The sequence below is a fragment of the Gymnoscopelus microlampas genome (assembly GCF_963454915.1).
Source record: "Gymnoscopelus microlampas genome assembly, chromosome: 4".
Taxonomy (NCBI): domain Eukaryota; kingdom Metazoa; phylum Chordata; class Actinopteri; order Myctophiformes; family Myctophidae; genus Gymnoscopelus; species Gymnoscopelus microlampas.
The window spans coordinates 44,609,513-44,636,430 of record NC_139941.1 but is presented as its reverse complement, the minus strand read 5'-3'; the positions used below and the strand labels follow the sequence as shown (position 1 = coordinate 44,636,430).

At 40.3% G+C, this 26,918-nt stretch overlaps 1 protein-coding gene across 3 annotated transcripts; it reads right to left on the bottom strand.

Annotated features, from left to right (window-relative positions):
- Positions 1-1,010: 1,010 nt before the first annotated feature.
- golga1 (golgin A1) lies at positions 1,011-26,439 on the bottom strand. Of its 3 annotated transcripts, none has more exons than XM_084054756.1 (24): positions 26,256-26,439; positions 23,527-23,862; positions 19,912-20,002; positions 18,604-18,678; positions 18,020-18,117; positions 17,881-17,913; positions 17,487-17,615; positions 16,561-16,730; positions 15,179-15,290; positions 14,680-14,763; positions 14,417-14,542; positions 14,070-14,165; positions 13,726-13,821; positions 12,895-12,990; positions 12,574-12,726; positions 11,629-11,724; positions 10,518-10,628; positions 9,737-9,839; positions 7,977-8,116; positions 7,606-7,755; positions 7,412-7,471; positions 6,319-6,582; positions 4,627-4,713; positions 1,011-3,713 (listed from the first exon to the last, which is right to left on the bottom strand). In XM_084054756.1, the coding sequence occupies exons 2-24, from the start codon at positions 23,653-23,655 to the stop codon at positions 3,636-3,638; spliced, it is 2,577 nt and encodes an 858-aa protein (XP_083910882.1). In that variant the 5' UTR covers positions 23,656-23,862; positions 26,256-26,439; the 3' UTR covers positions 1,011-3,635. The 3 variants fall into 3 exon arrangements, with proteins under 3 accessions (XP_083910882.1, XP_083910883.1, XP_083910884.1); XM_084054757.1 differs by having other exon boundaries at positions 10,539-10,628; XM_084054758.1 differs by lacking the exon at positions 18,604-18,678.
- Between the last annotated feature and the right edge of the window lie 479 nt (positions 26,440-26,918).

Genomic DNA, 26,918 nt, shown 5'->3' with positions numbered 1-26,918 from the left:
CAGCGCCACCCGTCGCATGACTACTACTACGACACTTACAGTCTATGCCAGTGGTTCTCAACCTGTGGGTCGGGACTCGGGAACCCAAGGGGTGTCCCCACATGATTTTTTAATTTTATTTGGGGGGGTCCCCAGATGACAGTGAAGTGACAATTTAAGGATTTTTAAGACCTTTTTAATACCTAAAAAAAAGAAAGAAAGAAAGAAAAGAAAAAGACCATTACTGCATCATAAGTAAAGTAATCAACAAACTATACTATGAAAACTGGTCAAACATTGGCCAAATTGTCAAACAATATAAGAAAGAGGAAGAATTATGAAAATCGCAGATCTACAAGATCACAACGCCTTATTTTCACAATAAGTGTATGTACAGTATCTGTGGAACCGAGTCAAACTAATTTGAACGCCTCAACTCCTACATTCCAAGTGCTTGTCAGGGTGGGGGGTCCCCAGTTCAAATAAGATTATTTTGGGGGTTGCAGCCTGAAAAGGTTGAGAACCGTTGGTCTATCTATATGCTACAACACACGGCAATACAGAATATTCCTCACATATTGATAAATCTATATTTCAAATAACTACGGTATTCTAAGTCTGATATTACATGGTTATAGCACTATCTACTCCTACTACTACTGTTATTATTGGTATTGTTATTATAAGTATTATTTATAATCATCACCATAAATATTTTATTACAATAATTATTGACATTTCTATATTTGTTGCAGCTATTATTATTGTGGTTATAGAATATTCACCATTTCTTCATCGACACCTTAGTTTCTAAGCTTTAATAATATTTATTAGGAAGGCAAAGCTTTTTTTTTGGGGGGGGGGGGCTTTTCCGGCACATGTTTTGATTTTTGTTTCTTCCCATTTAAAAGTATCGTTCTTTTCCATATTTGTTTTTATCATACGTTTAAAAAACATTACGTGCAAATAAATCAAACTAAACTACAAAACCAAAGATTTGGAACCAGCTGGCTTATAAAATATGCAGAGTCTTAGATTTCACAATCTCGATTTATTATCAATAAATGAAGGGAAACAAACAGAATCATTTGTAGGGGCAGTTGTTAAATAACAACAGTTGTTAAATGACATTAGGACAATCTGTAGTGATTGTACAGTGTTGTTGCATGGACTAACATGTAGAAGAATCAAATAATGTTCCAAAAGTGCATTGCTTCTTTTATTCTCATGGAGACAGTATAATAAAATCAGTGGAGTCCATTCCTCAAAGCACCAGGGCTAGATGTGTGGCTTCGACATCATCATTGTTGCCAATGATAGTTTTTGCACTGTTGCATTCAATTATGTGCTTTTCCCCTGAATGAAAATTGTTTCGATTAGATACAGACTCAAAAGTTGTAATAAACCCCTTTAAACCAGAACAATCTAGTTATTTTCTGCATAATTGAAACTGGTAAGTCAGAGAGCAGACAGGAGCAATTCTGCTTCTTCTTTAAGTCACTGGAATCGATCGCAGAATCTAGAGCATTCTAGAATGGAAAAGGGAATCTGGAATATTCTAGAATTTGTGGAAATCCTAGAATGAGTAATGGATTCCCAACAGACGATTCTGACTGATTTAAGGGAGTCTAGCAGTAGGCATGCATATTACCTGGGCTTCTCACCAGTGGAAGAAAACATCTTTATGTTGTGTCTGAACTCTCACAGAAGTTACAGGAAGCAATGGATAGTGAGACTGTATGACACAGCAACGGCCAGAAACCAAAACAGACAATACTGAAACTGGTCACATCAAACCATTTTACATCCACTGATTTATAAAGTTCTTAATGCATATATACAGTTTTCATATATAAATAGACATATGGAATGTACTCATTTACATCGACACAAGGCAGGTAAAGGTAGGCATGTCCTCCAATCAACAATTTACAAATTAATTTGCTATACTTTCCTCAAATTGACATTGCATTTATTACCCAGCTTCTCACCTAAATAAACCTTTATTTCAACGATCCCAGAATATGTCTCAGTCTCGTGAACCCAAAACATTTGAGAACCGTAACCCTTCACAGGCTGTCATTAAAATGACACACTATAAGCCCTTCAATTATAGGCCTTCAAATATATCTACAGTATATCTTTTTTTTCTGTTTTAAGATAACAAACCAAAAGGCTTTCATAAAAGTTCCTTCAGAAATCATAGCCTGTACCATTCATTCAGAGAACACTTGAGGGGTTTAAAGAAACATTAATATCATGCTTCCTCTGATCAGTAAAGATCCCTTTCCCTAACCACAGATCATAGGCAGTCATTGGCATTGACTGAGTACCATGTACAACATCTAAGTCAATGGGAAAATAAAGGGCAATGAAGAACATAAGAAAAAAAAATATCCTCACTGTCAAACTTCATGAAAACTGACCGTGTAGTGGAAAGTTAATGGGGATTCTCTATGATTTACTGATTGGTGTTCAACATAAATGTATGCTGATAGCGGGTGTGGCCAATATAGCCATTGTGTGTGTGTGTGTGTGTGTGTGTGTGTGTGTGTGTGTGTGTGTGTGTGTGTGTGTGTGTGTGTGTGTGTGTGTGTGTGTGTGTGTGTGTGTGTGTGTGTGTGTGTGGGGCTGACTATTCTTCATAGTTATGATTCTTATATGTGAAATTAAATGGACTGAACACACAAATTTACCTTCCCATGAGGACCATCACACACTTGTGAACCAATCCAGGGTAAACCCTAGCCCCAAGCACCTCTTAGATACTATTTTTAATATCTGGAATCTAGAGTTGCAATACCAACCCTTGACAGCCCATTCATCCAAACAGAAAAGTCTTTTCTATTTGTATTAAACAACGTCAAACTCACCAACATTGCAGCTGTGCGGAAAGCTTGAATTATCCTCTATCTGCAAGTTCACCGTAATCCACCGTAAACATGTTAGGAGCTACTTTCTGTCAATAAATTCTGTGCAGGTGATTATTTTTCTAAGTGTTGGAGTTTGGAAGCGCTCATTGGAAATCACTCAACGGTCCTACCACCCGTTTCGAAATTTCACACAATGCAGGAGGATAATTCAAGCTTTCCGCACAGCTGCAACGTTTAATACAAATGACTTTTCTGTTTGGATGTATGGGCTGTCAAGGATTGGTATTGCAACTCTAGATTCCAGATATTAAAAATAGGATCTATGAGTTGCTTGCGGCTATGTAAATCCATAAGATCAAGACGGCAACATTCTTCTAAATCCATTAGTCATTAAATTGTCTCGATAGCGTCCTTTTGAAATAAAAAGGAAATTATTGTTTGAATGGTTTGGAAATTATTGTCTGAATGGTTACTCTTCAAGGTAAGTAAAACCTTTTCTCTGCTTCCACCGTTCATATGAAAGTAATATCATTACAAAAACAACGTATTATAAATAAGTGCCTCTAAAACCCCCTCTCAGTCCCCGACGACCGTCTTTTCCTCAAAAGAATGAGTTACATAGGAAACTGTGTCTGATTAAAGCTTGGATGGAGTCCTTGTTTGGGCACTGGCAGCTACAACAATGGGAGAGGTGCAGGAAGGGACACGTTGTACTTGGAAACAAGTGCATATATCACCCTGTCCATTGATTCCCCATCACCTAAGCCGCCTGAGTGTTCCTCCTCAGCTCCAGTGTGTCGTTCCTGAGATCGAAGGCCGAATAATGCCTTTAGGAGAAGGCTTGGATCCAAACCACGACATCTAATGGAAAGGGAAAAAAACAAAATCATTATTTGATCCAATTAAAAGGCTATTGAGACAGCATATTTAGCATGGATGGCTACGGGAAAATGATATATAGAAATGTACCACCTTTGGTATTAGTATTGATTTTAAGGAGTCAAATGGTGCCTGAATGTATCGAAAACCTGCCCTCAACTCTTACAATACAAACAAATTCATCCTTGAGTAAAGGACCTCAGCTTTACTTCAGGCCACGTTTCTCAGAAGCTTATTAATATTTTTGGCCCTTCTGCTTTATCTCAATATAGACAGTAAGAGACAGGAAAAGGCGGACAAACAGAGAGCAGGGGAATGACACAAGGCAAACAGTCTGACCGGCTGGGAGTTCAAACAGGGACACGCTGAAGGAGGCATTCTACGCCCATGTGGCACTGATTTGGTTGAACAATACCGTTCTGACATCAGACACTCAATAGGCCTGTCACAATTATTACATAATCGTCTAATGGCAATTATTTGGGATAATGTCAATTGTTTCTTGCATAATCATCATAATCATTTCCATGTTCAAATGTGCATATATTTTCAAACATTGCCAAAATAGTGGAATTAGTAGATCTACAGGATCAAAATGAGTCACTATGTGACACGTTTGAGCTTATAGAACGGCTTTTTCCACTAGTCATTTTTTTTTAATTGACAAAGTCGTAATGCCTTTGTAAATTAAAAAAAATGACTAGTGGAAATGTATTTGTTATATCTGTCCTGTGCACCTTTGGTCTACGAAGCCTAAAAGCCAAACAGAAATGTAATTTGTATTCATAATGTTCCGATGTTCAACGACAGAAACACAATTAAATCGTTAATTGCAATTATTTATATAATTAATCATCAAGTAAGATTTCATAATCGTGACGGCCCTAACACTCACCTTATATTCAATGGTTTGCTTCAGCATGTCCTCTTCTTCACGAGTGAAATTCAACAACACAGACACTGCTCTTATTAGTTGATATGCCTGAGAAGTAAGAAATATACAGTAAAAATATTAGACCGACATGAAATGGACATTTTCTTTTTGAGAGCAGCATGTATCAAATGTACATACAGGAACTGGGATTAGAATAGTCAATTCAGGTATTTCGGGGGTTTTTTTGTTTTCATTTTAAACGTAGGCTATGTTCTTGCTGTTCTACATACAGCCAACCAATTTAAAAAGTCGTCGATTGAGGCATTAACCATTGCTTTTATGAAATATGCGAGACCATTAGGGTTTTATGAAAGATGCTTATGAACATGTATTCTATTGCTAGTTTGACCCATTCTAATACTCTGTAATCTCATAAAAATTACTGAAATCAGTATTGGTGAGTGACAGCTTTAATCCATGCATTTCAGTCATCACGCCAATTAATCGTCCCCACACATTTAGGTGTTTTGCCGCCGCTATAGTACCCACACTGCAGCTTGCAGATCGGCTATTTTTGGTGCATGACACAATGTGCAACCAATTATAAATCAGGCATTAGCCTAACTAGGTGCCAGAGGATGCATAGTGGGGTTTACTGCGTTGGCCATATGCAACTGCCAATGAGCCTGACACTCTGCTCCTGGTATGGTAAACACCAGTATATGTGTTCATTTGTGGTGTTTTCTTCCAATGACTGTACCTCACAGTATCTGTAACTTCACTGCTGTGTAGCCTTTGGTGCCAGAATTTCACCCCATGGGATCAATAAAGGTTTATTCTGATGGTTATCCCATCGTTGATGGTGTAATGCTGCATCTAATGTTCAACATCTATGGATAAATCCCACACATGTTGAACTCTTTACCTCTAGCCAGACGAATCTGCCAGTGCAAAAAATATAAAAAAATGTCCTCGGCAGATTAGTCTGACCCATAGACTGTATAAATGAGATGGACAAAGCCACTCCCCTGCTTTCTACAGACCGAAAATGAAGCCGTTGTTCCAAGACTGTAGGTCCGCCATCCTTCAATATCGCGTCATATCCTGCAGAATGCGACCAGACCATTATTGGTTGGGTAGCTTGTCAATCAAGAGCGGGGACGGGGAATGAATGCTATTGGTTGAGTAGCTTGTCAATCAAATCATCCCGCCCCTCCTAGAGAATAGCCTACTTTATCGTCAATTTTAAAATAAATGGGACCATAATTTAGCAAAACGCACATCATGATGATTGAAAGGAGACTTTAAACTAGCGACCGGAAGCATATAGAATTTATGACAATTTTTATTACGGTAAGAAAATCTAGTCTAAAGTTTGTCAAAAAACCCATTCATTTGCGTTAAAATAAATTCTTTCTGACACCGCAGGTCGGCGCAGGGTAAAACAGCGCCACTCTGGCCATTCATAAGCTTCCGTGTTAGCCTCATCGTAAATATCCAAGCCTTGCCCCTTGGTCTGACCCCGCTCGGTTGTGATTGGATTTGGCTGCCCCCTAAGTTGTGGGGCACCAATCAGGGCCCAGTATGCATATATGGGGCGGGTCACCAGAGGCATTTTTTAGTATCAGCCCCTTGGAAATGCAGGTTCCAAACAGAGATTCCAGACCAATATCTACACAGTGATATCAGTCTGGCCATGCCAGGCTACTTTACCTCAGCATCTCTGGTTGACATGAACTTGAGGACCACGTGTTTGAGATATTCAAAGTTGATCTCTCTGGAGTCGTTGAGGTCTGAGGTGTTGGTGACCAGGGTCTTGGACGTGGGAGGGCGTGGCCGTGGGACGGCCGAGGTCGGTGCAGGGGCAGTGGCCGAGGCAGAGGCCGGTGGTGGATCGGGACTAAGTCTCTCCTGCTTATCTCCTCTGCCTTCTGGTGCCTTCTCCTTCCCCTCAGCTTCTGGTTCTGGCTTTAGCTTCTGCAACACAGACGTCATGTTAAGCCATTAACTCATTGAGTGCCATTAACGTGTTTCACGTGTTTTTACCGTTATGGCTCAACGTGCCAATGACGTGCTTGACATGTTTTTGAAAAAATAGTTTAATTTTTATTTTATTTTTTTGAAAAACATGTCCAGAACCCAAGATATCATCATCTGAAGATTTGCAGCTCCATCCACTCCTTGTTTAACTTAGAAATGAAAAAGGCTGTATCTCACTTCCTAAGCACTTTTTGTTTTCTGTGAAAAAAAACTCTGGCACTGGGACAACATAATATAGAAATATTTTTTGTTTATTCGTTTCTGTTCTTTTACATACTCATAGGTAGTACAAGTGAGTGCCAGAATTGCCAAACGCTTAAAAAAAAAAAAATTCTGGCACTCAATGAGTTGAGACCTGGAGAAGCATCCGTGTCATTTTTAGATTTGACCTAAAAAGCATTATTTTACACTTTGGCTATTCAAAAATAGCAGATATACAAGCTCATAGCGCGGCACAAGCTTGTAGCTTGTTTGGCTTGGAGCTTGTTGTCTGCTATTTTTGTGCTATTTGTGCAAATCTTTGAATATATATATATTTTTTTGCTTCTGGGGGTCCCTGGAACAAAATATTTTGAGATGGGGGTCCGCGGCCAAATACATACCACTGACATAGCAACATAAGTTTTTTCAAAAAACTGTTAAGAATTAGAAGACATTTTGTAGAATCGGCCTCAGGTCTTAATCGGTTAATGTAATTACAGTACCCAGGAATATTTCTAGAAATAAATCAAAAGCATATGTTGAATTTTTACACAGGATATCTCACCAGCTCCTTCTGAAGGGTTCTCTTTAGCTCTGCTAGCCTCTGCTGCAACTGCTTTATGGTCTGGCAAACAAGAAAAACGCAAAAAAGGTTAGACATTTTTGTTTGCAAGAATAAATAATACATTTATTGTAAATAAAAACCTTTTATCTAACACTATTAGATATTAATAGATGCACAAACATAAGTCGTCTGACCTTGTTCTTCTCACTCAGCTGTTGCTCCAGTTCTCTGTTGACCTTCTGAATGTGGTCAAGGTCATCCACAGTTACGCTGCCATTCTGTTCCTGCTCTGGAGACTGGAGATGCTCCGTACGGGTCTCTGCCTCCACTTCCAGGTCCGATATCTAAAATAAAAGCACACACACAATTAAACAACAGTTTGTTTAGTTTAGTTTATTATTTATTGATTCGTTCATTCATTTACTATTTTCAAGCCTTTATTTGACAGACTGGAATTTTGTGTGTGTGTGTGTGTGTGTGTGTGTGTGTGTGAGTGTATGTGTGAGTGAGTGTGTGTGTGAGTGAGTGTGTGCGTGTGTGGTGGGGGGCCGGGGGGGGTTCTAACCCGTGAATGGCAGGTGTCCAGTTGTTGTGTCTGTGTGAGGACTTCCTCCCTTAGGCTGTCCAGCTGCCTTTCTTTGTCTCGCTCACTCTCCTCCACCTGGGCCTGCAGTCTCTCATTGTCCTCCTGGACAGCCTGCAGCTCTGCACAACAGGATGAGAAGAAAAAAACAACACCACGAAAATGAGATATCCACCATTTAAAATGTCTTTTTGTATAACCCATTGAGACCTGAAGCCGATTCTACATGTCTCCTAAATCCCAACAGTTTTCTGAAAAAAGTATGTTTCTATATCAGTGGTGCTCAATCTTTTTCTTGTCAAGGACCCCCAAAATGATATGTATTTGTCCGCCGACCCCCATCAAAATATCTTGTTCCAGGGACCCCCCAGAAGCAAAGATTTGAGTTAAAAATGTTTGCTTTAAAAATATATATATATTATATATTCAAAGATTTGCACACATTTTCAAAAATAGCAGATCTACAAGCTCATAGCGCGGCACTCGGTGCCGCGCTATGAGCTTGTATATCTGCTATTTTTGAGCCCAAAGTGTAAAATAATGCTTTTTAGCTCAAATCTAAAAATGACACAGTTCCAGGTCTTAATGGGTTAAAGAAAAGAAACCTAAACCCAGGTATGTTGATACAATACAACTAGCACATCTGGAGCTTCCATTGAGAAATTAAACCCTTGTGTCTGGTAGGACATGGACAGGTTGACAGTGTCAATAAAGTAATTTGAAGCAGACTAAACACTGGAGGACTGGATGCTAGATGAACCACCATCTGTACTGTACCGACATTGTTGTAATGAACTCAGTCTGCCCAGGAGAGGGAGACAAAATTAAGGATGGCAGCTTTATGGCTATGAATGAGGACTTTTAGAATCCCGTTTCTGTGGATTCAAATAGCTTAGATTTTTTTTAAAGATTAGCTCGAAAACAGAATTTCAACTAATAAACTGCTTATAAAATTAACATATGGGGCATTGTAATGAAAGCCTACTGTCTGTGTGAGTGTGCCTTTAACCACTTCAATCTGTCGTCCCCATCATGGCCATGTCAAATCAGGCAAAAAACTAAAAATCAAACATTTAATTTAATATTTTGTTGAAATAGCAAAAATAACAGATCAACAAGCTCATAATGTTCTGTACGTTGTGCATTTATAACTGGCTATTTGCGCTGTTTTTAAAAATCACACCCAGTGTGAAGAGAGTGGTGCCTTTGAAAGTGTAACTGGTTGCATCCTTGTGTTGCAATCAGCAACAATATGTTGTCACGTGACACGTGACAACATATTGTCATGTGAAGCTTGACCAATCATACGGACGGACATACGGACGGACGGACATAGTCAAATGTAGGAGTGGTTGGCACCACTCAAAAATAGTTCTTACTGTAAGTGGTTAACTCATTCAGTGCCACGTGACGTCTAAGACGTCACGTGGCCTGACGCCCTGAGCGCCACATGACGTCTAAGACGTCATGAAAAAAAATAATTTCCTGTTTTTTTTTGTTTGTTATTTTGGAAAAACATGTTCAGAACCCAAGATATGATGATTAGAATATTTGCTGCTCCATTCACTCTTTGTTTAACTTCTTACTGAAAAAGGCTGTATCTCGGCTCCTAAGCACTTTTTTTTACAATGAATTTTGGCTGTGGCACTCAGAGCCAAAATTCCATAAATAAGCTTGGCACTGAATGAGTTAAGGTGTGTGTGTGTGTGTGTCCTTGCATGTGACTGTGTATTGCTGCGTACCATTGCGTAGTGTTATTAGGTCTTCCTCTTTAATTTTCAGCTGCTCTGTGACATTGGCCAGTTCCTTTTCTGTGTTTTGAAGAGACGTGGTCAGCTCTGCGACCTGTGAAAAAGCCATTAAATTACATGAAATTTGATTAAAAATGGTACAAACTCTCCACCATGGTGTACTCTGTGGCAGAGCACCGATTCAGCACGATTCCTGAAAGGCTCATTTATACTTTGTTGAACAATCAGTAAAAACATCTGCATACCTTTAACTGAAAACATGATGTTTTTGACATACGACGTGATCAGTTAAGCCTTGATACAGGGCCAATACACTTTTTAACAACTTGAGTTGGAAAATATGTTTAATAATCTAGTACCTTCCTTAAGTGAGTGAACCTTTGCTATTGTTTAAAATGTTTGCAGAGCAAGCAAAATGCTATATTTCTACAATGTTTCAAGTGAATTTAGACATGGATTCTAACTGAAACGTTGCCCATTCAAATGCCTGCATCAACTGGACTGATCTTGTCAGGGAAAGTCGATGGGAAATGTCCTCCACTACATAACTGCTTAAAACCTATATACGTAGGTCTATACTTAGTATACCATATACTAAGTATAGACCCAGGGGTCTATACTTGGTCCCCTCCTTTTCCCCCTTTACACCAAATCTCTTTGCCAAAAATAAAGTTTCCCTTATTACGACATGCCCAGAATAACTTGCGGTACCAACATGTGACAGTATTGTATTGGGCAGAATAAATGGCTACAGCTTGAAAAATAGCCAAACCTCCTCTGTATGCCTAATGACCTGGAGTTGGAGTTCCTCCTTCTGTCGTCTGGTGTCCTCCAGTGCTTTGGCTATCTCCACGCTCACAGTCTGCCGGCTGCTCAGCTCCGCCTGAGGACACACACATGGACATGGGGATTGGGGACTTCAAACATGCGCTATTGCTCCGTATGTTTGATGCATTGGATCACTTTTTCAGGAACTGCACGGTTACAGATCTGCTTCACAAAACCCATGTGTGAATTCATGCACATGTAACCACTTTTAAGCCCCAATTTAAAAATCATTTTGATCAATACAATGATTCGCCTACAATGACATGCCCAAAATAGCGATGCTAGGCTAAACGGTTACATATGCCATACTCCTTCCAAAACTGTATGTTATCCTAAATATGAACGTGTTGGTTGATGTTATGTATGCTGACAGCAGCTTGGTAACGTGCCATTTCTCTGGACAACAAGCTTTACAGCTAGATAGGGCTAACATCCAAGAGCTGAAAGCCAAGGATGGCTCACAGCTCCAACACATTTCTGTTTAAACAATCAGTACATTTTCTAGACCTTAACATCTCTGCATGATTTAAAGATTTTGGCTCATGTTTGGCAGGGAAATATAACGCTCTATAGCTGAGCATCATTCTTCTACAACAAATATCAACGTGTGAACTGACAGTAGCTCGACCACTGCTATACAAACGGTATTGGATGTGAACATTCATCTGAACCACAAATGTTTCAATTCCTGAAAATGATCAAATTCCTCTACCCTATTTTTAAATACGACCAAGGCCTACGCCTGTCTCATAATGAGGACAACCAAACCTTTCATGGATGTTCAAGCTAAATCCAATAAGAGAATCTGAGATTTTTTGGAGGCAGCAGAATTTTCCAGAAACAAAAAGATGTCTGTTCATTCGGTGAAAATCCAGCTAGTTGTTTCGGGCTAGTTGTTTCAGATCTACAAGCTCACAATGCGGCGTGTTGTGACGCGCCGTGAGCTTGTAGATCGGCTATTTTGGGGCGAAGAGATTTAGTGTAGACGGAAAAAAGTGGTCGAAGTACAGAGCCAACCCAGGTCCACTTGACTAACTCCAGACAGTGTCTTATACCTTAGCCTCCTCAAGTTCCTCTGTTCTTCGTCTCATAGCCTCCTCTGCCTCGTCCCTCCCTTGGAGCAGGGATGACCTCTCCTGCTCCAGCTCACTCTAAAGACACACACAAAGAGACATGGAAATATGTTAGGGCATTAATATTAATACAATATTGTTAAAAGGCCAAATGCATCTTTGCATGGATGATTAAGGCATAGGCATTGTTTTATACAAAAACCCTTCAATGTACATGTTGTACTGCTGCTGTAGTTACCTTGAATAAGTGGGGGAAATTGGAAAAGAAGCCATTGCATGAAAGATTTAAGGCTGACAGTGTTTATAAGTACAGGGTGCATACACTGTGTGCGCATGGACAGTCTCGGGTTGTTTGCCTTTACATAGTCCAGTTGTGATGTGACTTCCCAGTTTCAGCACTTGATCAATTTCCATCATTGGCCATTTGTAAAAGCACTATTTTCCGTAGTTTGTCTGAAACGATGGATCGACGATGGATTCCTTTTAAGGGCACCAATTGTGTTCTCAGATTACATACTGTATCAATACTTTTTTTCTGTCCATTTTTTGAGAACAGATTCGTTTAAAATCACCCAAAGCTGATTATTTGCCAAGTCTAAAGACAGCACATCTGAAATAGCTTTACACTGTAATAGTGCATGTCAAGGTGAAAACAGTTTAATGCCAAATCATACCAGAACATACACATAGTCAAAAACATTTAGCTTCACACGGACATGCCCAGACTGGCATATTCTGAGGTGTGCTGTTGCATTTTAGTCCTTTAAAATATCATTAGGTGAAAATATAGCTTCACTTGAGCCCTGAGGGCTGATATAAAATTTGCATGGGCGGTCATGATCAGCTATGGTGCAATGGACTGAAACGGACAGATAAGATGTTACATTATAAAAAACATCAGAACTGAAGATGAGAAGCAGAACTCACAATCCTGACATTAAGAGTTGTCTGCTGCGCATCGCTTTCCTTTCGTAGAGCTGCAACCTCCTCCTGTAGGCGTCCTTCTGTCTCCTGTCCCTGCTGCTGCGCTAAAGACACCTCCTTCTCTAGACTGGTCTTCTCTACACCCCACTCTGCTTGCTGGAGGAACATAAACACATGAATCAGTTACTCAGCTCTCTCCAACATTCTGCTGTATCACTTTCTTATGTTTGTCCTGAAAAATATTTTGAATTCAATCTGAAGAAAAAAAAAGTAAACCAAAACCAAATCTCACATACACACAGTATAAATGTCATACATACTCACCAGTTTATGCATATGTTCCTGTTGTTCTGTGACCTGCTGCTCTGCACTCCCGAGTCCCTTATTAGCCTCTTGCACTTGCTGTTCCAGACCAGCGATCTGTGAAAGACAATACTACCAGGGTTAATTCACTAATTCAGTGGTTACCTAACTAAACGGTGGGCCGAGGCACACTGGTGTGTGCTGGGAGACAAGTCCAGGTGTGACTTGGGATCTTGGGACAAACCCATATCATTATTATTGAGAGAGAGAGAGAGATATATACTGTATAGATATAACATATCTATCTATCTATCTATCTATCTATCTATCTATCTATATTACTACAACTATAGAAGAATTTATGAATTAAGTCTTTTAATAAAAGGTTAAGGGTGCTATATTCTGATAGTAATCATTGCTTTAGATAGAGTGTTTGTTCAGTCACAGGGGTCTCCCTGTCTCTAAAGCTCTTCAATAAACAGGAAATTAATTTTCAGCCAATCAGGAGAGAGCACACATTTATCAGCTTCATTTTTATAGCGTTCCAGTTCCAATTTTGCCTGCTCATTTCTTTGTGTCATCACTTCCAAATTCACTTGTTTAATCTGTATCCTGTGTGAGTTCTCTATCCTGATTGGATCAAATTGGTATCCTGACCAGAAAATGCATTCTGTTTAATAAAGAGCTGGAGACATGGAGACTCCTAATACTGAACAAACACTCTGTAGCAATGAGTACTATCAGAATATAGAGCTATTTAACAGAGCTTATTTTAACCAAAGAAAATCACTTACCCTACCTTTGTAAAGTATCAGTACTTTGCATTTCCCAATACATGTTGCTGTTACTTACTTGTACGTCTGTTCTCTCTCTGTAGGCTTTGGACGACTCATCTTTATGTCGTAGAAGTGTTTGTAGCTCAGTGACACTAGAGTTGGTTCTGAATATCTGCGGTGCAAGAAGATGTGTAAGACTGGGCACTGCAGGTCGGTGTATGACAATGGGTGGAATATCAGTTCCAAAAAAAAGATTATACTCTTTGCTGAATGGACATTTATTATTATACAGGGGGAGCATATTTACTATAACCTTTGTAAGTGTCATTTTCTTTTTGCGTTTTAAGCATCTTAGTTAATTCTATAGACAAAAAAAGAACTTGGAAATCCCCTTGTTCTCTTCTAGTGGCTTAGGCTAACCTGTGCCTCTAGAGAGCTGATGTTGTCTGCGTGGTTTGTCCGTGCCTCCAGAAGTTCCATCCTGGCCTCGTCTAGTCTCTGCTCCAACGTGGACTTCTGTAAAAGCCAAGAACAAAACCAAGAAATACAACAGAAGCAAATTATACAACAGGAGCAAATTATATTCATTATTACCTTAGCAGGGAATTCTACATAAAGGTTGAATCTCCACCTCAATGGGCAGGGTTAAAGTACAAGTAAAAAAGAAGAATGTTTATACAGAACAGGACCTCCTGATGGGTCAGGCAGCTGCATGCCAAATGACAGGCAGAGGAGACAAAGAAATCAACACGATTTGTTGACTTTACCTCCTTCAGAAGCTCCTGCAGGTGTTCATCCTCACTCAAGTTACCCTCCAGTCGTCTCTCCAGCGAGGTCACCTTCTCGTGAAGGTCAACCAACACACGCTCCTTGTCCTCGTCTGTCACAGCAGCCTGGGCATTGGCATGACAGGGAACAAATCCAGGGATAATAGGGGGCGGTTAGCTACAGACAGTACAGCAGATCCTGTTTATTGTTAAATTCCTGCCAGACTGGAGCAGGAGAATAAGAGAAGGTTTGCACTACTGACCTTTTGTTGTTGTAACTTCAGGGCATCATGTTCAGTCTGTAACGCCAGGAGGGACCTCTCCAACGACGCCACCACACTCTGTGACTGCAAACACATAAATGTATCATTTATTTCAGTAGTACGTTTGTCATCAAGAAAGAGTTGCACAGGTATAACTAAAAGGATAATCATTGTTATTTTGTACGTGATTAAATCACAATTAGAAGTTTTGATCATTTGTGAATAAAAAAAACAGTTTTCATTTTCCTCATAATATGGTGACTACAGAGGGAATTCCAATATTATATATACATTTTTTTAAAGATAAGTAAGTCAAATTAACAGCTGTGGTGTTATTATACTTATTTTATATGTATACTTATTTTGAGAAGTCAAATTTGAAAAGTCAACCATTGTATGTCAAATCAAAATGATGACATACAATTACTACACTTAATTTTGCTGCAGCCCTACATTAAGGAATTCCGTTGTTATCTCCTGGCTGTGTTCCTGGACTGACCTTCTGGAAGTCTTCAGAGACCTGTTGGATGACCTTCTGCAGCTCCTGGCCTTTCCCTTCCAGCTCACTGATGTTCTTCTCTGCCTCCTCTCTGGCCACCAGCAGCTCCTCTCTAAAGAAAGTCACAGCAGAGTTTCTGACATGCTCGTCATGATTTGATGTATGGCAATAGTGACAGGCAGTATAATTTGTTCAGTGATGCAAAACATCAAGCTGTCCCCCGTAACCCAATAACCACCGTGGGTCCTAAAGAGGAAGTGACTCTCTTACTGCTTTGGTCACGGTGCATTCAGTGTTTATGTTTGGATGATCTCAGTGGATAACCAAATTGAGGTTCAAACATAATTCAAAAGATATGGATTACTAGATGAGGGCAAAGAGAGCAAATACTTTTCTGAGGATTTAAACCACACCATGGAGATCCATAGTAAAGGTTTCAGTCCATCCACACAGGGACGACATCTACAATATGCTAAAAGAAACCTTCAGGTTCACCTAAACAAGTTCACCAGTTAGATGTTGGTCAAATTGGGCAATTGCCCAGGGCACCGCTGAAAAGAAATATACATATAATATACAACAGAAATCTCCCTCTCTCTCAGCATTGCCCTGTGCAAATTGCTGCATGTACCACTAACAGTGGCCTCTGTTGAGAGGAACTCTCAACACAAATTGACTTGCATTTAACTATGTCTCAAGACTCTCTGAATGGACTGGCCGAAATTCCCATTGAGTACCAATTATCTAGCAGATTGGATTACTCCAAGATAACTGAAGAGGTTTCTGCAGCCAAATCAAGAAAGGTCCACTTCTAAAAGGGGGGAGTCAACCTACTTTATTATTCAATTATGCATGAGAGGCTCAGTGTGTGGGTGCGTGCGTGCATAATACAGTGTTAAGCTACATCGATTTCAACGACGTTGACACATTTTAGTCAATTTGCCCTCAGCGCCCCCACCTGATTGCCTCACACCGGCCCTGCATCCAAATAAGTGCACAAATCAAATTCTGTTGATTTATTCAGGTGTAAAGCCTTATGTTTTGATGCAACTATTTCATCGAAGAGTCAAGCTTTTGACCCTGATCCAGTACCTATTTTTCTATTCTTTTCAACAACAACAAAAATTGGCATTTCCATTCTCTCCCCATTTTGGTCATTGCCGATTCCCCCCCATGTGTCGCTGCTGCTAAAACCTCCGCTGTTGGCCAGGGGAGGAAGACAACCACATGCCTCCTCCGATACACATGGAGTAGCCAGATGCTACTTTTCACCTGACCCTGAGGAGTTTAACCATGAGTGCGAAGTGAGGGTGACGCTTCTCCCACAGAACTCCCGAACCAAACAGTAGAAGTGCAGCAACAATGTTAGTGTCCTGCTTCACCTTTCTATCTCCAGCTCTGTGTTGAGTCTGCAGCTCTCTTCATGCTCCTGTCTCAGAACCTGAAGCTTGCGCAAGGTATCGGCTGCTCCTTCCTTAGCCGTGTGCAGCTCTGCCTCTTTCTTCTGGACCTCTCTGTCCCGCTTGCTAAGTAGTTCCTCCTTCCTCAGCAGCTACACACAGACAAACAAAGTATCCTGGTGGTTAGCTGCCAAATTGGCGGGCAGAGGGGATTAACTTGAGGGCAGAGTGATGAATAATGCACTCAGCTCTCTGTGCAAATTGTTATTTATTTAATCAAGGGTGCTTTAGTTAAAAGACCTTTGGAGTGTTTTTTTTATTTATAATTTTTTAATACTGTTGATTTTTCAGGTGTTGATTTTTCAGGTTTTATAAGACAGACAAAATAACACAGACACAACACGGGTACATCTTCAATTCACATTCTGATTCATACAATAGACTATGTGCATTCAATAGGTCAAGGGAAGGCCACCTCGAGGGAAGACCCAGTGGTGTGTTCTACCGTGTTGCGCTATATATGTAGTGTGACCTGCAGAACATAGCCCTCTACTAACCATTTCGTCCATTGAAAACGCACTAGCGTATCTCCACGGCCACACGCATGTCGTGAAGGGAATGATTATCGTATCCCTCCGAAAAAACCCAGAACACACCACTGGGTAGACTTATGCATTTCAGTCACTGTCACTCTACAGTATAAACCATCAGCAAAGAACCTTGTCTAAGGAGTAAGATGAGATATAGGCATTGATATTGATGCAGAAGTTTGGCAGGGGGCTTAAAGACACAAGACGCATACAAAGAAGCCAAATGGACCCACTCATCAGTCCGCAACCGCAGTGTGTGTGTGTGTGTGTGTGTGTGTGTGTGTGTGTGTGTGTGTGTGTGTGTGTGTGTGTGTGTACCATGTGTTTCACTTTAGCCAGCTCCTGCTGCTGAAAGCCTTCAAGCTCATCCCGGTCGTCTCTCCTCTGGAACAGAGTGAGGCTCTGCTCCATCATTTCCTCCAGCCGTGCTGACTGAGATGCATTCTCCTGAAGGACACACATTGCAGCACCAAAAATAAACTGACAGGCCATGTCCGATAATAATATTCAGGATGATTACCATATTTCCTCTCAGGGATGCCCCCAAGGATCATCTTGTTCTTAATTAAAACAGCACCGTGCAAAGCAGTTACAAAGTGCACATGAACACCGGACAGGTTTATTAAAATGGGAACAAAATGGATAATGTCTGCAAATGCTCTCTGGGATGCAATGTCAGATGTTGTGTAATTGCAAAGTAAACAGCCCTTACCTTTTCCAGAACTGCCATCTTCTCCATCCATTCCTGCAGGCAAAAGAGGGAAAGATTACCATCATTTTTTAAAAGGTAAACCCCCCAAAACAATAATTAAATATCAATTATAGCACTCCTCACTGAGCATGGCGTGTACCTGATCCTTCTTTTCCAGGGCTAGAGCCATCCCCTCTGCCATCTTTGCTCTGCTGGCTTGTTGGGACTCATTCTGTTCTTGAAGTTTCCTCATGGAAGCTGGGCAGCAAAGAAGAGCAAGAGAGACGGAGAAGCAAAGACAGAAAACAAAAAGCGTGATGTGTATAGCACTAAAAGATACGGAGCGATGTTTAACGAGTATGCAGACTTCGGTTAGTAGCTGTGAAAAGTGTGGAGAGTGTTTCAATTTCAGAAAGTTTTACAGCCGAGTGCGTGTTTCGAGGAAGCACAGGCAAGCAGTGCACAAAACAACAAACGACCCACAAACAAAAAACCTAAATCCAGTGTGCTAACTTGAATATTGCACTATGAATAGCTTCTCCTTCGTGGCATGATTAAATCAAGAAAAGCATTGCTAACAAGCCCCAACAAGGCAAAACCTTTAAGAAGCCCATATATGGTGATTAGGAACAGGTGATTGTTATGACAGAAACGTATGGCGCACTGAATGACCGTTACCACAGCCGGCAGGAGAAATGAGAAAAGGAAGCAGAAATGGGAGGAGAGTAAAGGAACAGTACGTACAATCCTGATGCTTTTCTAATGCAATTTCAAGCTTCTCCTTGGTCTTCTGCATAAGTCGTAGCTGCTCAGCGTAGTCTAGTGGCAGGAGGAGGAGGAGGGTGATGGGACATGGGAGTACCGACAGTACACACACACACACACACATACACAGAAATGTAAATAAAACAGGGAAGAGGGCCAGGCAGATGATGGAAAGGAGAGAGGTAGAGGAGGTGAACGAAACATGATGAAGGGAGGAAAATGAAAAAGGAAAAACATGATTGAGAAATAATGGCAGGAAAAAACAATGATTTTCTTTAGATGAGAAAACCATCCCAGTTAAAAGGCCGCATGAGGATATGCAGCCATTAACCTTTTCTAAGAGGAACACAGTCGTCTCATACGCCACCTGAAGGGAGAAACAGTGACACCAGTCCACTACGCTTCGGCTTGAGAATAAACTACTCACTATAAGCATTATTTTGCTCTCAATAGTCACCAACAGAAAAAGGAAATAGTGAAAAAGAACTTTGTGAGCATAAAGGACAAAATCGATGAGGCCCAGACAAAAGCCCAGTCCACACCAATGATTTCCAACGCAACAAGTTATGACTGCAACCACTTGCAAACAGAATCCCAAAACCGCACCGACCTGCAACGTCTCAATTCGGACCACTGGAACTGGTTCCAACTTGCAACGGGGTGCGTTGCGAATCAGTAGTGTGGACTGGACCTGAGAATTCGTCTACTTTATTTTGATATATGTGATTTAATGGTTGCTTTATATTGTTTACAACAGCGCAATCTTGCTCAGGGCTCCCTCGAAAAAGAGATGACGCAATCAATGGGACACACCTCACCTGTTTAAACAAAGGTGTAATCAGGAAACACTACCCTTCCTCTTCGCCTTGGCTACTTGTTGTTATCTAGTTGTACGAACTCTTGTTTTATTGTTTTACTGGATTTTGTTTATTCAATACACTTATTTGTTTTAGCTCTAGCTCATTTGATTTTGCTAGTTGTCTCATCTGTTTAAGAAAGTAGGTAGCTGATATATTGCACTTTTACCTTAGCGCTAGGTATACTCTTAGTTACTTATTTTAGAAGAAAATGCACTTAAGACTTCAGGTGGTTAGTAGTTTCGTTCCCTACCTATGTTGAATGCACTTATTGTAAGTCGCTTTGGATAAAAGCGTCTGCTAAATGACTGTAATGTAATGAAATGTAATAGCTTATAACACATATTCTCTTCTTAGTGCTGCCGATCAAAACAATCAATTCTATGTAAAACCTTGAACCTGTTGGTGCATACATTTAACAGTAAATTACCTGATAGTTTGGCCTCAAGCTTGCGAATTTGATCGTTCCTTCTGAGGATCTGGGAGGAGAGGTCATCTCTTGAGCTGCTACCGTCAGAGGCCTGGATGAAGACAGACAGAGAGAGGACATGCATTAAGAGGAATACTCCACTGTTTTTCAACCTTATCTCAGTATGTTGATTGGTATGAGTAATGATCAATACACGTGCCAAGTCTGTCAACCCTCTCTGTATCATCAAGGAAGCATATCGAACGCACACCAGATCATGTGTGCAGTGACTTATTTACAGGATATCAAAAACGCTACAGCAGTCTCCCCTCTGTCATCAGGCACAAGAACTAAGCCTGAAACGCCTTGAATCACAGTGAATACTGGGCATCTTAGGATCAGAGAGCAATGCTCCATGTTCAGAATGGGACAGAAAATACATTTACATTGAGTAAAAAAAATCACACCTGTGTGAAGGTAGCGGCGCCTTTGATATATTTTGTCATAGATATGTGTTTCTACTAGAGAAACAATATTAAATCTCTGTAAATTTATTTCAAGGCTTCCAGTGGCACTAAATAGTGCCATTGGAAGCGAATCACCAAATGCATTCCAAGGTAAGTGGCAAAAACTGATCTGTCATAGCTGATAGAGTGGGTATCTAAAAAATAAACTTTGTGTGTGCGTGTGTATAAATGTGGTACCAGAAAGATATGTATGTGTTATGAAATAATCTATACAATTTATAAGCCGTACCCAGAGTGTTTATGTTCCGGACTTTTACAGTTTATATAAACCATCTAATTTTGTATTCATGATATAATATTGATGTCATGAATAGTTCCCTTGCCTGACCAATCAGAACGTTGACGGGCCTGACCAATCAGAACGTTGACGGAAAAGCCAGGTATAGAGCAGGACCATCGCCGTTAAAAATACATACAAAAAAAGAAGGGGGAAAAGCATGAGAAAATAAAAATATATACAAAAAAAAACATGAGAAAATACAAAATATATACAAAAAAAAACATGAGGAAATAAAAAATAAACCTTGACATCATAGTGATGTCATGAATAGTCCCCTTGCCTGACAAATCAGAACCTTGACGGGCCTGACCAATCAGAACCTTGACGGGCCTGACCAATCAGAACGTTGACGGACCTGACCAATCAGAACCTTGGCGAGCCTGACCAATCAGAACGTTGACGCAAAAGCCAGGTATAGAGGGCTAATATCCGCTCTATACCTAAAGGTATAGAGCGGCTAGCGCCGCTAAAAACGACAGTGAGGTATTTCTTTAAGTTTGGACAGCACTCTGGCTATTTTTTTTTTCAGGTGCACACATTTTTTGTGCACTTAATTTAACTGCATCTCAAATGCTGATGATCATGTTCATCATTACATTGTAAAATCCTGAGTGTTCATTGTAAATGGATAAATGAAGGATTTTGGTGTACCATCATCGTACATTGTTGCGAGTATGAAATATCAATTTTTACAAGGGTTTCTGAAGTGTCCACAGCCCTCCTATGAGACACAGACTGAGTAGGAAAAAATGGCAATTTTATCTGGAGCATTAGTGAGGATCTATTATATGAAGATAGGTTGAAAATGGGTGAAGTCGTCCTTTAAGACTAAATAATTGACCAAGTGCAACCGAGAAGAGAAATCCAACAGCCTCAGGAGTCTGGGTTCCACTGTAAGGTAACACTATTCAGAGTCCATTCCCTGAAGAAGACCTTGCTAGGTCGAAACGTTGTTTTTTCATTCAAATAAATCCTGCATCGTGGCTACGAGTGTGCAGCCTTTTCTTTACTTTAACACTACTCAGGAGTAACGCATGGTTATTCTTCTTTTTTTGCCAACAAGATAAAATACTCCCTTGAACAGAACTCAAGTAGTACTGTGTACATTCATTACAAGCCTTTCAAAACTGCATGCAACCAATGGATTACCAAGCTCACTCGCTGACTTGAAAAATGAGAACCAGTCAGCAATTACAGATTTAAGTTGACGATTAATCAAATAATTGCTATTAACGATTTAATTGTGTGTTTGGCATTGAAGATTGGAACATATGAAGCCTTTTAGGCTTCGTAATAAAAAGTCACACCCTGTGTGAAGGTAGCGACGCCTTTGATACTTTTTTGTCATCGATATGTGTTTATATGTGTTTATAGCCACGTGTCATGTGAAGCTTGACCAATCACTTTGTTGACGGACCTGACCAATCACAACGTTGACGGTGAACACGGACAAAGTCAGGTATAGAGCAGGATCCGCTCTATACCTTAGCAGGATCCGCTCTATACCTAAAGGTATAGAGCGGCTAGCGCCGCTAAAAATTGCACAGGGCAGATAACTTAAATATACAAATAACTTAAATATACAAAGAACTTATTGACATATTTAATTATTGTATACATGTAGAAATACATCTACAAGCTTACAAGTAAGCTTGTAGATCTGCAATTTCTGCTTTTTTTAATATTTGAAAAGGTGTGAACATTTCTCAACATGGAAACGATTATGACGAATCACGATTATGCAAACATAATTGTGATTATCTCAAATAATTGCGATTAGACGATTATGTAATAACTGTGACAGGCCTAAGTCAGAGGGGTGTATGCAAACTGAGAAGTGGGGCAGGTCTGACATTGGAGTAGGGCTTCAGGTTACACTGGTTTGCCTTTACGACCGACTGAGCAACACCTTATCCTGCCTGCATGGCATGCTCTCAAACAAAACAACTAATCAGTCCCCTGCGCCCCTGCTCCTTATGTCTCGTGGCATCTCCTGTACTTTTAAAGTAAAGTCTCCATCAAGCTGACACACCCAGGCAGAGAGAAGTACTCACTGCAAGGCATTGAAGGCAATTCAATAGAAAAAGCTACATAATTCAAATCACTAGGGGCTATTAGTCCTCATGGAAAAAGGTGTGGTCTGGCTAGCTATAATAAATACATAAAAATTAGTTCCATCTTCGAAATTAGTTAGAATACATTTACATTTTCACTGACAGGTTGTTTTTTTAAAAGATGCATTTTATTCCTCCTGAATTGCTTTTAACAGCATTTTAATTGTATAAATTCATGTCTGACGTATAGTTTTTATGGTCTGAACACCACTATGAGGGGAGTGATGCATTATGTACATCTATAGACTATGGAGCTGGCAGTGATGGCGACTGTCCCGAGGGCTGCATTATATGAGAGAGGCGCAGCTAAAAGCTTTTATCCTGCTACAGAGGGGATTACTAATGGTACTGTAGGCCATGGCCAACAGGCCCCAGAAACACTTAGAAAACTGGCCTTAACATAGATATCATTGTGAAAGGCAGACCTGTTACATGGCAAGGTGAAAGAACGCAGACATGGCAGGGCGTCTGTGTTGGCCAACAGAGAGGGAGGGAGGGAGGGAGCCCCCCACCCACCCACCCGACAGTGGCTGGCAGTGACCCAAAGTTGACAAAGTTGAAAGGCCTGAGAGTATTTCGCTACTGTAACCCTGGCATCCCTATTTCGGGCTCACAATTGAGCTTGTAGGTCGGCTATTTTCCGTGTGCGACACGTCGTACGACCAAGTACAAATCAGGCTTAACAGTAATTTCACACCCTGGCAGAGATACTTACAAAGTCATCCCCAGAGTCTGCCCCCATTGAAGTGATGGACTCCTTACTGATGGAACGGGGGATACGAACACCTGTCCTGGGAGCAGTGGCAGCCTCCTCTGCAATCTTCTTCTTCAGTTTGGCAAACATTTCTCTCTCTCTCCCTCTCTTTTGTGTCCGTTTCTTTTTTTCCCTCAGTGTATTTTACAGGTTTCTACCACAGAACACCTTCCTCGCTGGACATCCACTCTCCGAAATAGGGTGGTAGCTCAGGGCTTCTCGTTTTGGTGGTGGTCTGTCTGTGCCGTGCAGTGTGCGAAAAAGGAAGGCAGAGTTTTCACTGCCATTCTGCTACATCTGAAAAAGAGAACAGGTTTTTATTTTAAACAAATCCACAATAATGACAACTGTATGAAATATCACTAGAGCAAGCGTCTGTGTTGAAAATGGGCCGAGTAGGAAGATGCTGGATCATCACCCAGCATTTATCTGTGGCATTTCTCCCCCTAAATGTGTAGGAGTTAGAGACATCACACTCCAGACCATGCCATGTCGCCCACAGTATGTCTCTCCTCCACTTTTGGTCTCTCTTCAGGATGCAGCCTCCATGCTGTACATTAGCTGCATGCTTGAGCAAAGAGGATGATGTCTCAAGAAATCCTTATAATGCCTGGTAGCATTACATTGTCTAGAATTATAGTAGTAGGGTCACCTTCATCATGGTTGCCAGAAGTTGGATAATAGAAATATCACTGATTTACCACTAATGTACTGATGCACTCTTTTCCAAATGATGTGAAAGAGCAAGGGAAAGATGCGAGTGCCATTTTTCTGGCTTACAATCCTAAGGGCAAGACGAGGCAATGGCTAAAGCCCACAATCTGAAATGAACACCAGACAACATCATATCTGATGTATATTATATCGGAAGTGTTCCAACACTTTAGACGTTTCAAAGTGAAACCTTTTTTTCCCCTCCAGATCTTAATTCTAGACTGGATTTGAAGATTTTCTCCAGTGTTTATTGAATGTTCAGTGTTCTGCTTGACAGTAGCAGGACTGTTATATCTAGACCAGTCAAGGACCCCCAGTTTCATATGCATTAGGCTGCAGACCCCCATTTCATACCATTTATCTCCGTGACCCCAATCTATACTGTAAATCATCTGTGTTAATTTAACTCTGACATGTAAGGTAAGGGTTCCTAACTAAGGGTTCCTAAGTATCCAGCTGGGGACCCCCGGAGAACCCCTTCAAAGACCCATGGGGGTCCCCTGACCATACTGTTATATACAAAAATAGACAAAAGTACAACAAACTAGCTACCAATGTTGACAACTTGAGGCATTGTTCCTAATTGTGGTTCAATTTGTAGTTAGCGGGGGACCCTTGTAACCCCCTCAAGGACCCCTGGGGGTCCTCAAGAGGCTCAGAAATTGAGTCCCCAATGTTAAATGAAGTCTATATAACATGTATAACGTGTTTATCAGGTCTGAACAGCATCACTTTTCCATCCCATTTAAACTTCTGTGGCTCTCAATCTAATACAACTTGTTTTCAAATTCATGTAGATAAGCTTTCTAGATGTTCTACATCTGCAAAACTCTGAGCACATCCTAAAGCATTGCAGCATTTCGGACTTCAAGAAAAACTCTACAGTTTTAAAACACAAGTTAAACATCAGTGAACATCTGGTATACAACCCAAAGACTGATCAATTAACTGAGCACTTGAAAGGTTTCTTTCAGCATCGTTCCTCAAAACTTAAATCTACTGAATAGAGCTTCACACAAGAAGAAGATACCTAGGCAATTATTTTCACTCAACAACTTTCCAACTATAAAACTAGATATTTTGTATGCGATGATGTTATCGTTGGCAGAATGGAGGCAAGCATTATACATTACTCCACCACAATTATTTGAACACTTTAGTTACTAGTTACTTTGTAGATTTTGATTATTATTAACAAACATTACCCACTTCAGCCCTATAAACATTTCGGCCATTTGAAAATAGCCGATCTGCGATGCAACGCATTGTGAGCTTGTTGATCTACTATTTTTCTAAAGTTGTTTATACATTTGAAAACGTGTGTACATTTTGATACCAATACGTTTGCACTTTCACTCAATTCTGGACATTAACTTGTAACAGAGTATTTGCAGTATTGATACTTTTACTTAAGTAATTAATGTGAGTAGTACTCTCTCCACCACTGGATGTTGTTATCGCATGGCAGCTTTAATAGGGGCTGCTTTCTAGTGTTTAGAAAACATAGTTTTAAATCACATGATATTCGCGTTTCTTTCCATGACAACAATACTACTACTACTCTACACATGTGACCCATATGACTGAGTTTAAATAAAATACCAGTGGTGGAAGAAAGTACTCAAGATATTTCACTTAATTAAAGTGGCAATAAGTACTGTACAGTACTTGAGTAAATGTACTTAGTTACTTTACACCACTGGTTTAGAAAACACAATAGCTTTAAAGCACATAATATTCGCGTTTCTTTCCATGACAACACGTACCACGCTCTACATGTGCATGTGGCTGAATTTCCCTTCTCATAAATCCATAATAAATACATTGTCCAGCTGGGATACAGACAGAAGTAGTTAGCTATTAGCTTCGTGTAGTCACAACAATGAGAGGCACCACTGCATGTCTATGGCAAAGCTATCGCTAGCTTCATTAGCTCGTTAGCTTTGCTCGTTGACAGATATCCTTCTTTCTCTTACCATGGTGAAAGTTTATCCAGACAGTTGACGACGCCGTGGTGCCGCTTTCATATCCTCGTTTATGTTGAGATGCGTGTCTTTTGTCTCGCACATAAACCCCAGTTTAAAGAGCTGCTATATTATTATTCACTGTGGTTGTGGCTGGTCAGTCAGTGGTGATGAAGCCCAGTTTCAGCCTCCTGCTAGCTCTATGTGGCTATAAGCAGTTGCCAGGTTTTGTGAGAGAGATAAGCAACCAGGTCTAGGAAAACAAACCCAAAAGAAGCGACTTTCGGCTTTTTGAACATTTTTAAATCGGATATTTGATGTTTTATTTATGTTTTAAACTCTTGCAATAAAATGTGGAAAATTTGGAATATTTTATTTGAAACAAATGCTCCCTGGGCAGTGGGCACATAACATTTTCATGAAAATATTATTTTAGAACCACTGGTTTAAATAATTAAAACATTTGGAAGCAAGCCTAAATAAGCAACTACACTTTAGAAACCAAAAAACGCAACCCGCAACTACCAATATTTTCAAGCAACTTTACAGAAAAACAGGCCCAAAGTTGCTTATAATAAGCGGACATGGCAACCCTGGCTACTACACGTAATCAACTGCACATATGACCAGTGACGTCACATCTATGTCTGCGTTCATTCGACAGTTCCAGCTGTA

Coding starts and splice junctions, on each gene's coding strand:
- golga1 (XM_084054756.1), bottom strand. CDS start 23,655: ATGTTTGCCAAACTGAAGAAGAAGATTGCAGAGGAGGCTGCCACTGCT. Junction 20,003..23,526: donor CAGACTCTGGGGATGACTTT/GTAAGTATCTCT, acceptor GTCTTCATCCAG/GCCTCTGACGGTAGCAGCTC. Junction 8,117..9,736: donor CCTAATAACACTACGCAATG/GTACGCAGCAAT, acceptor CCTGTTGTGCAG/AGCTGCAGGCTGTCCAGGAG.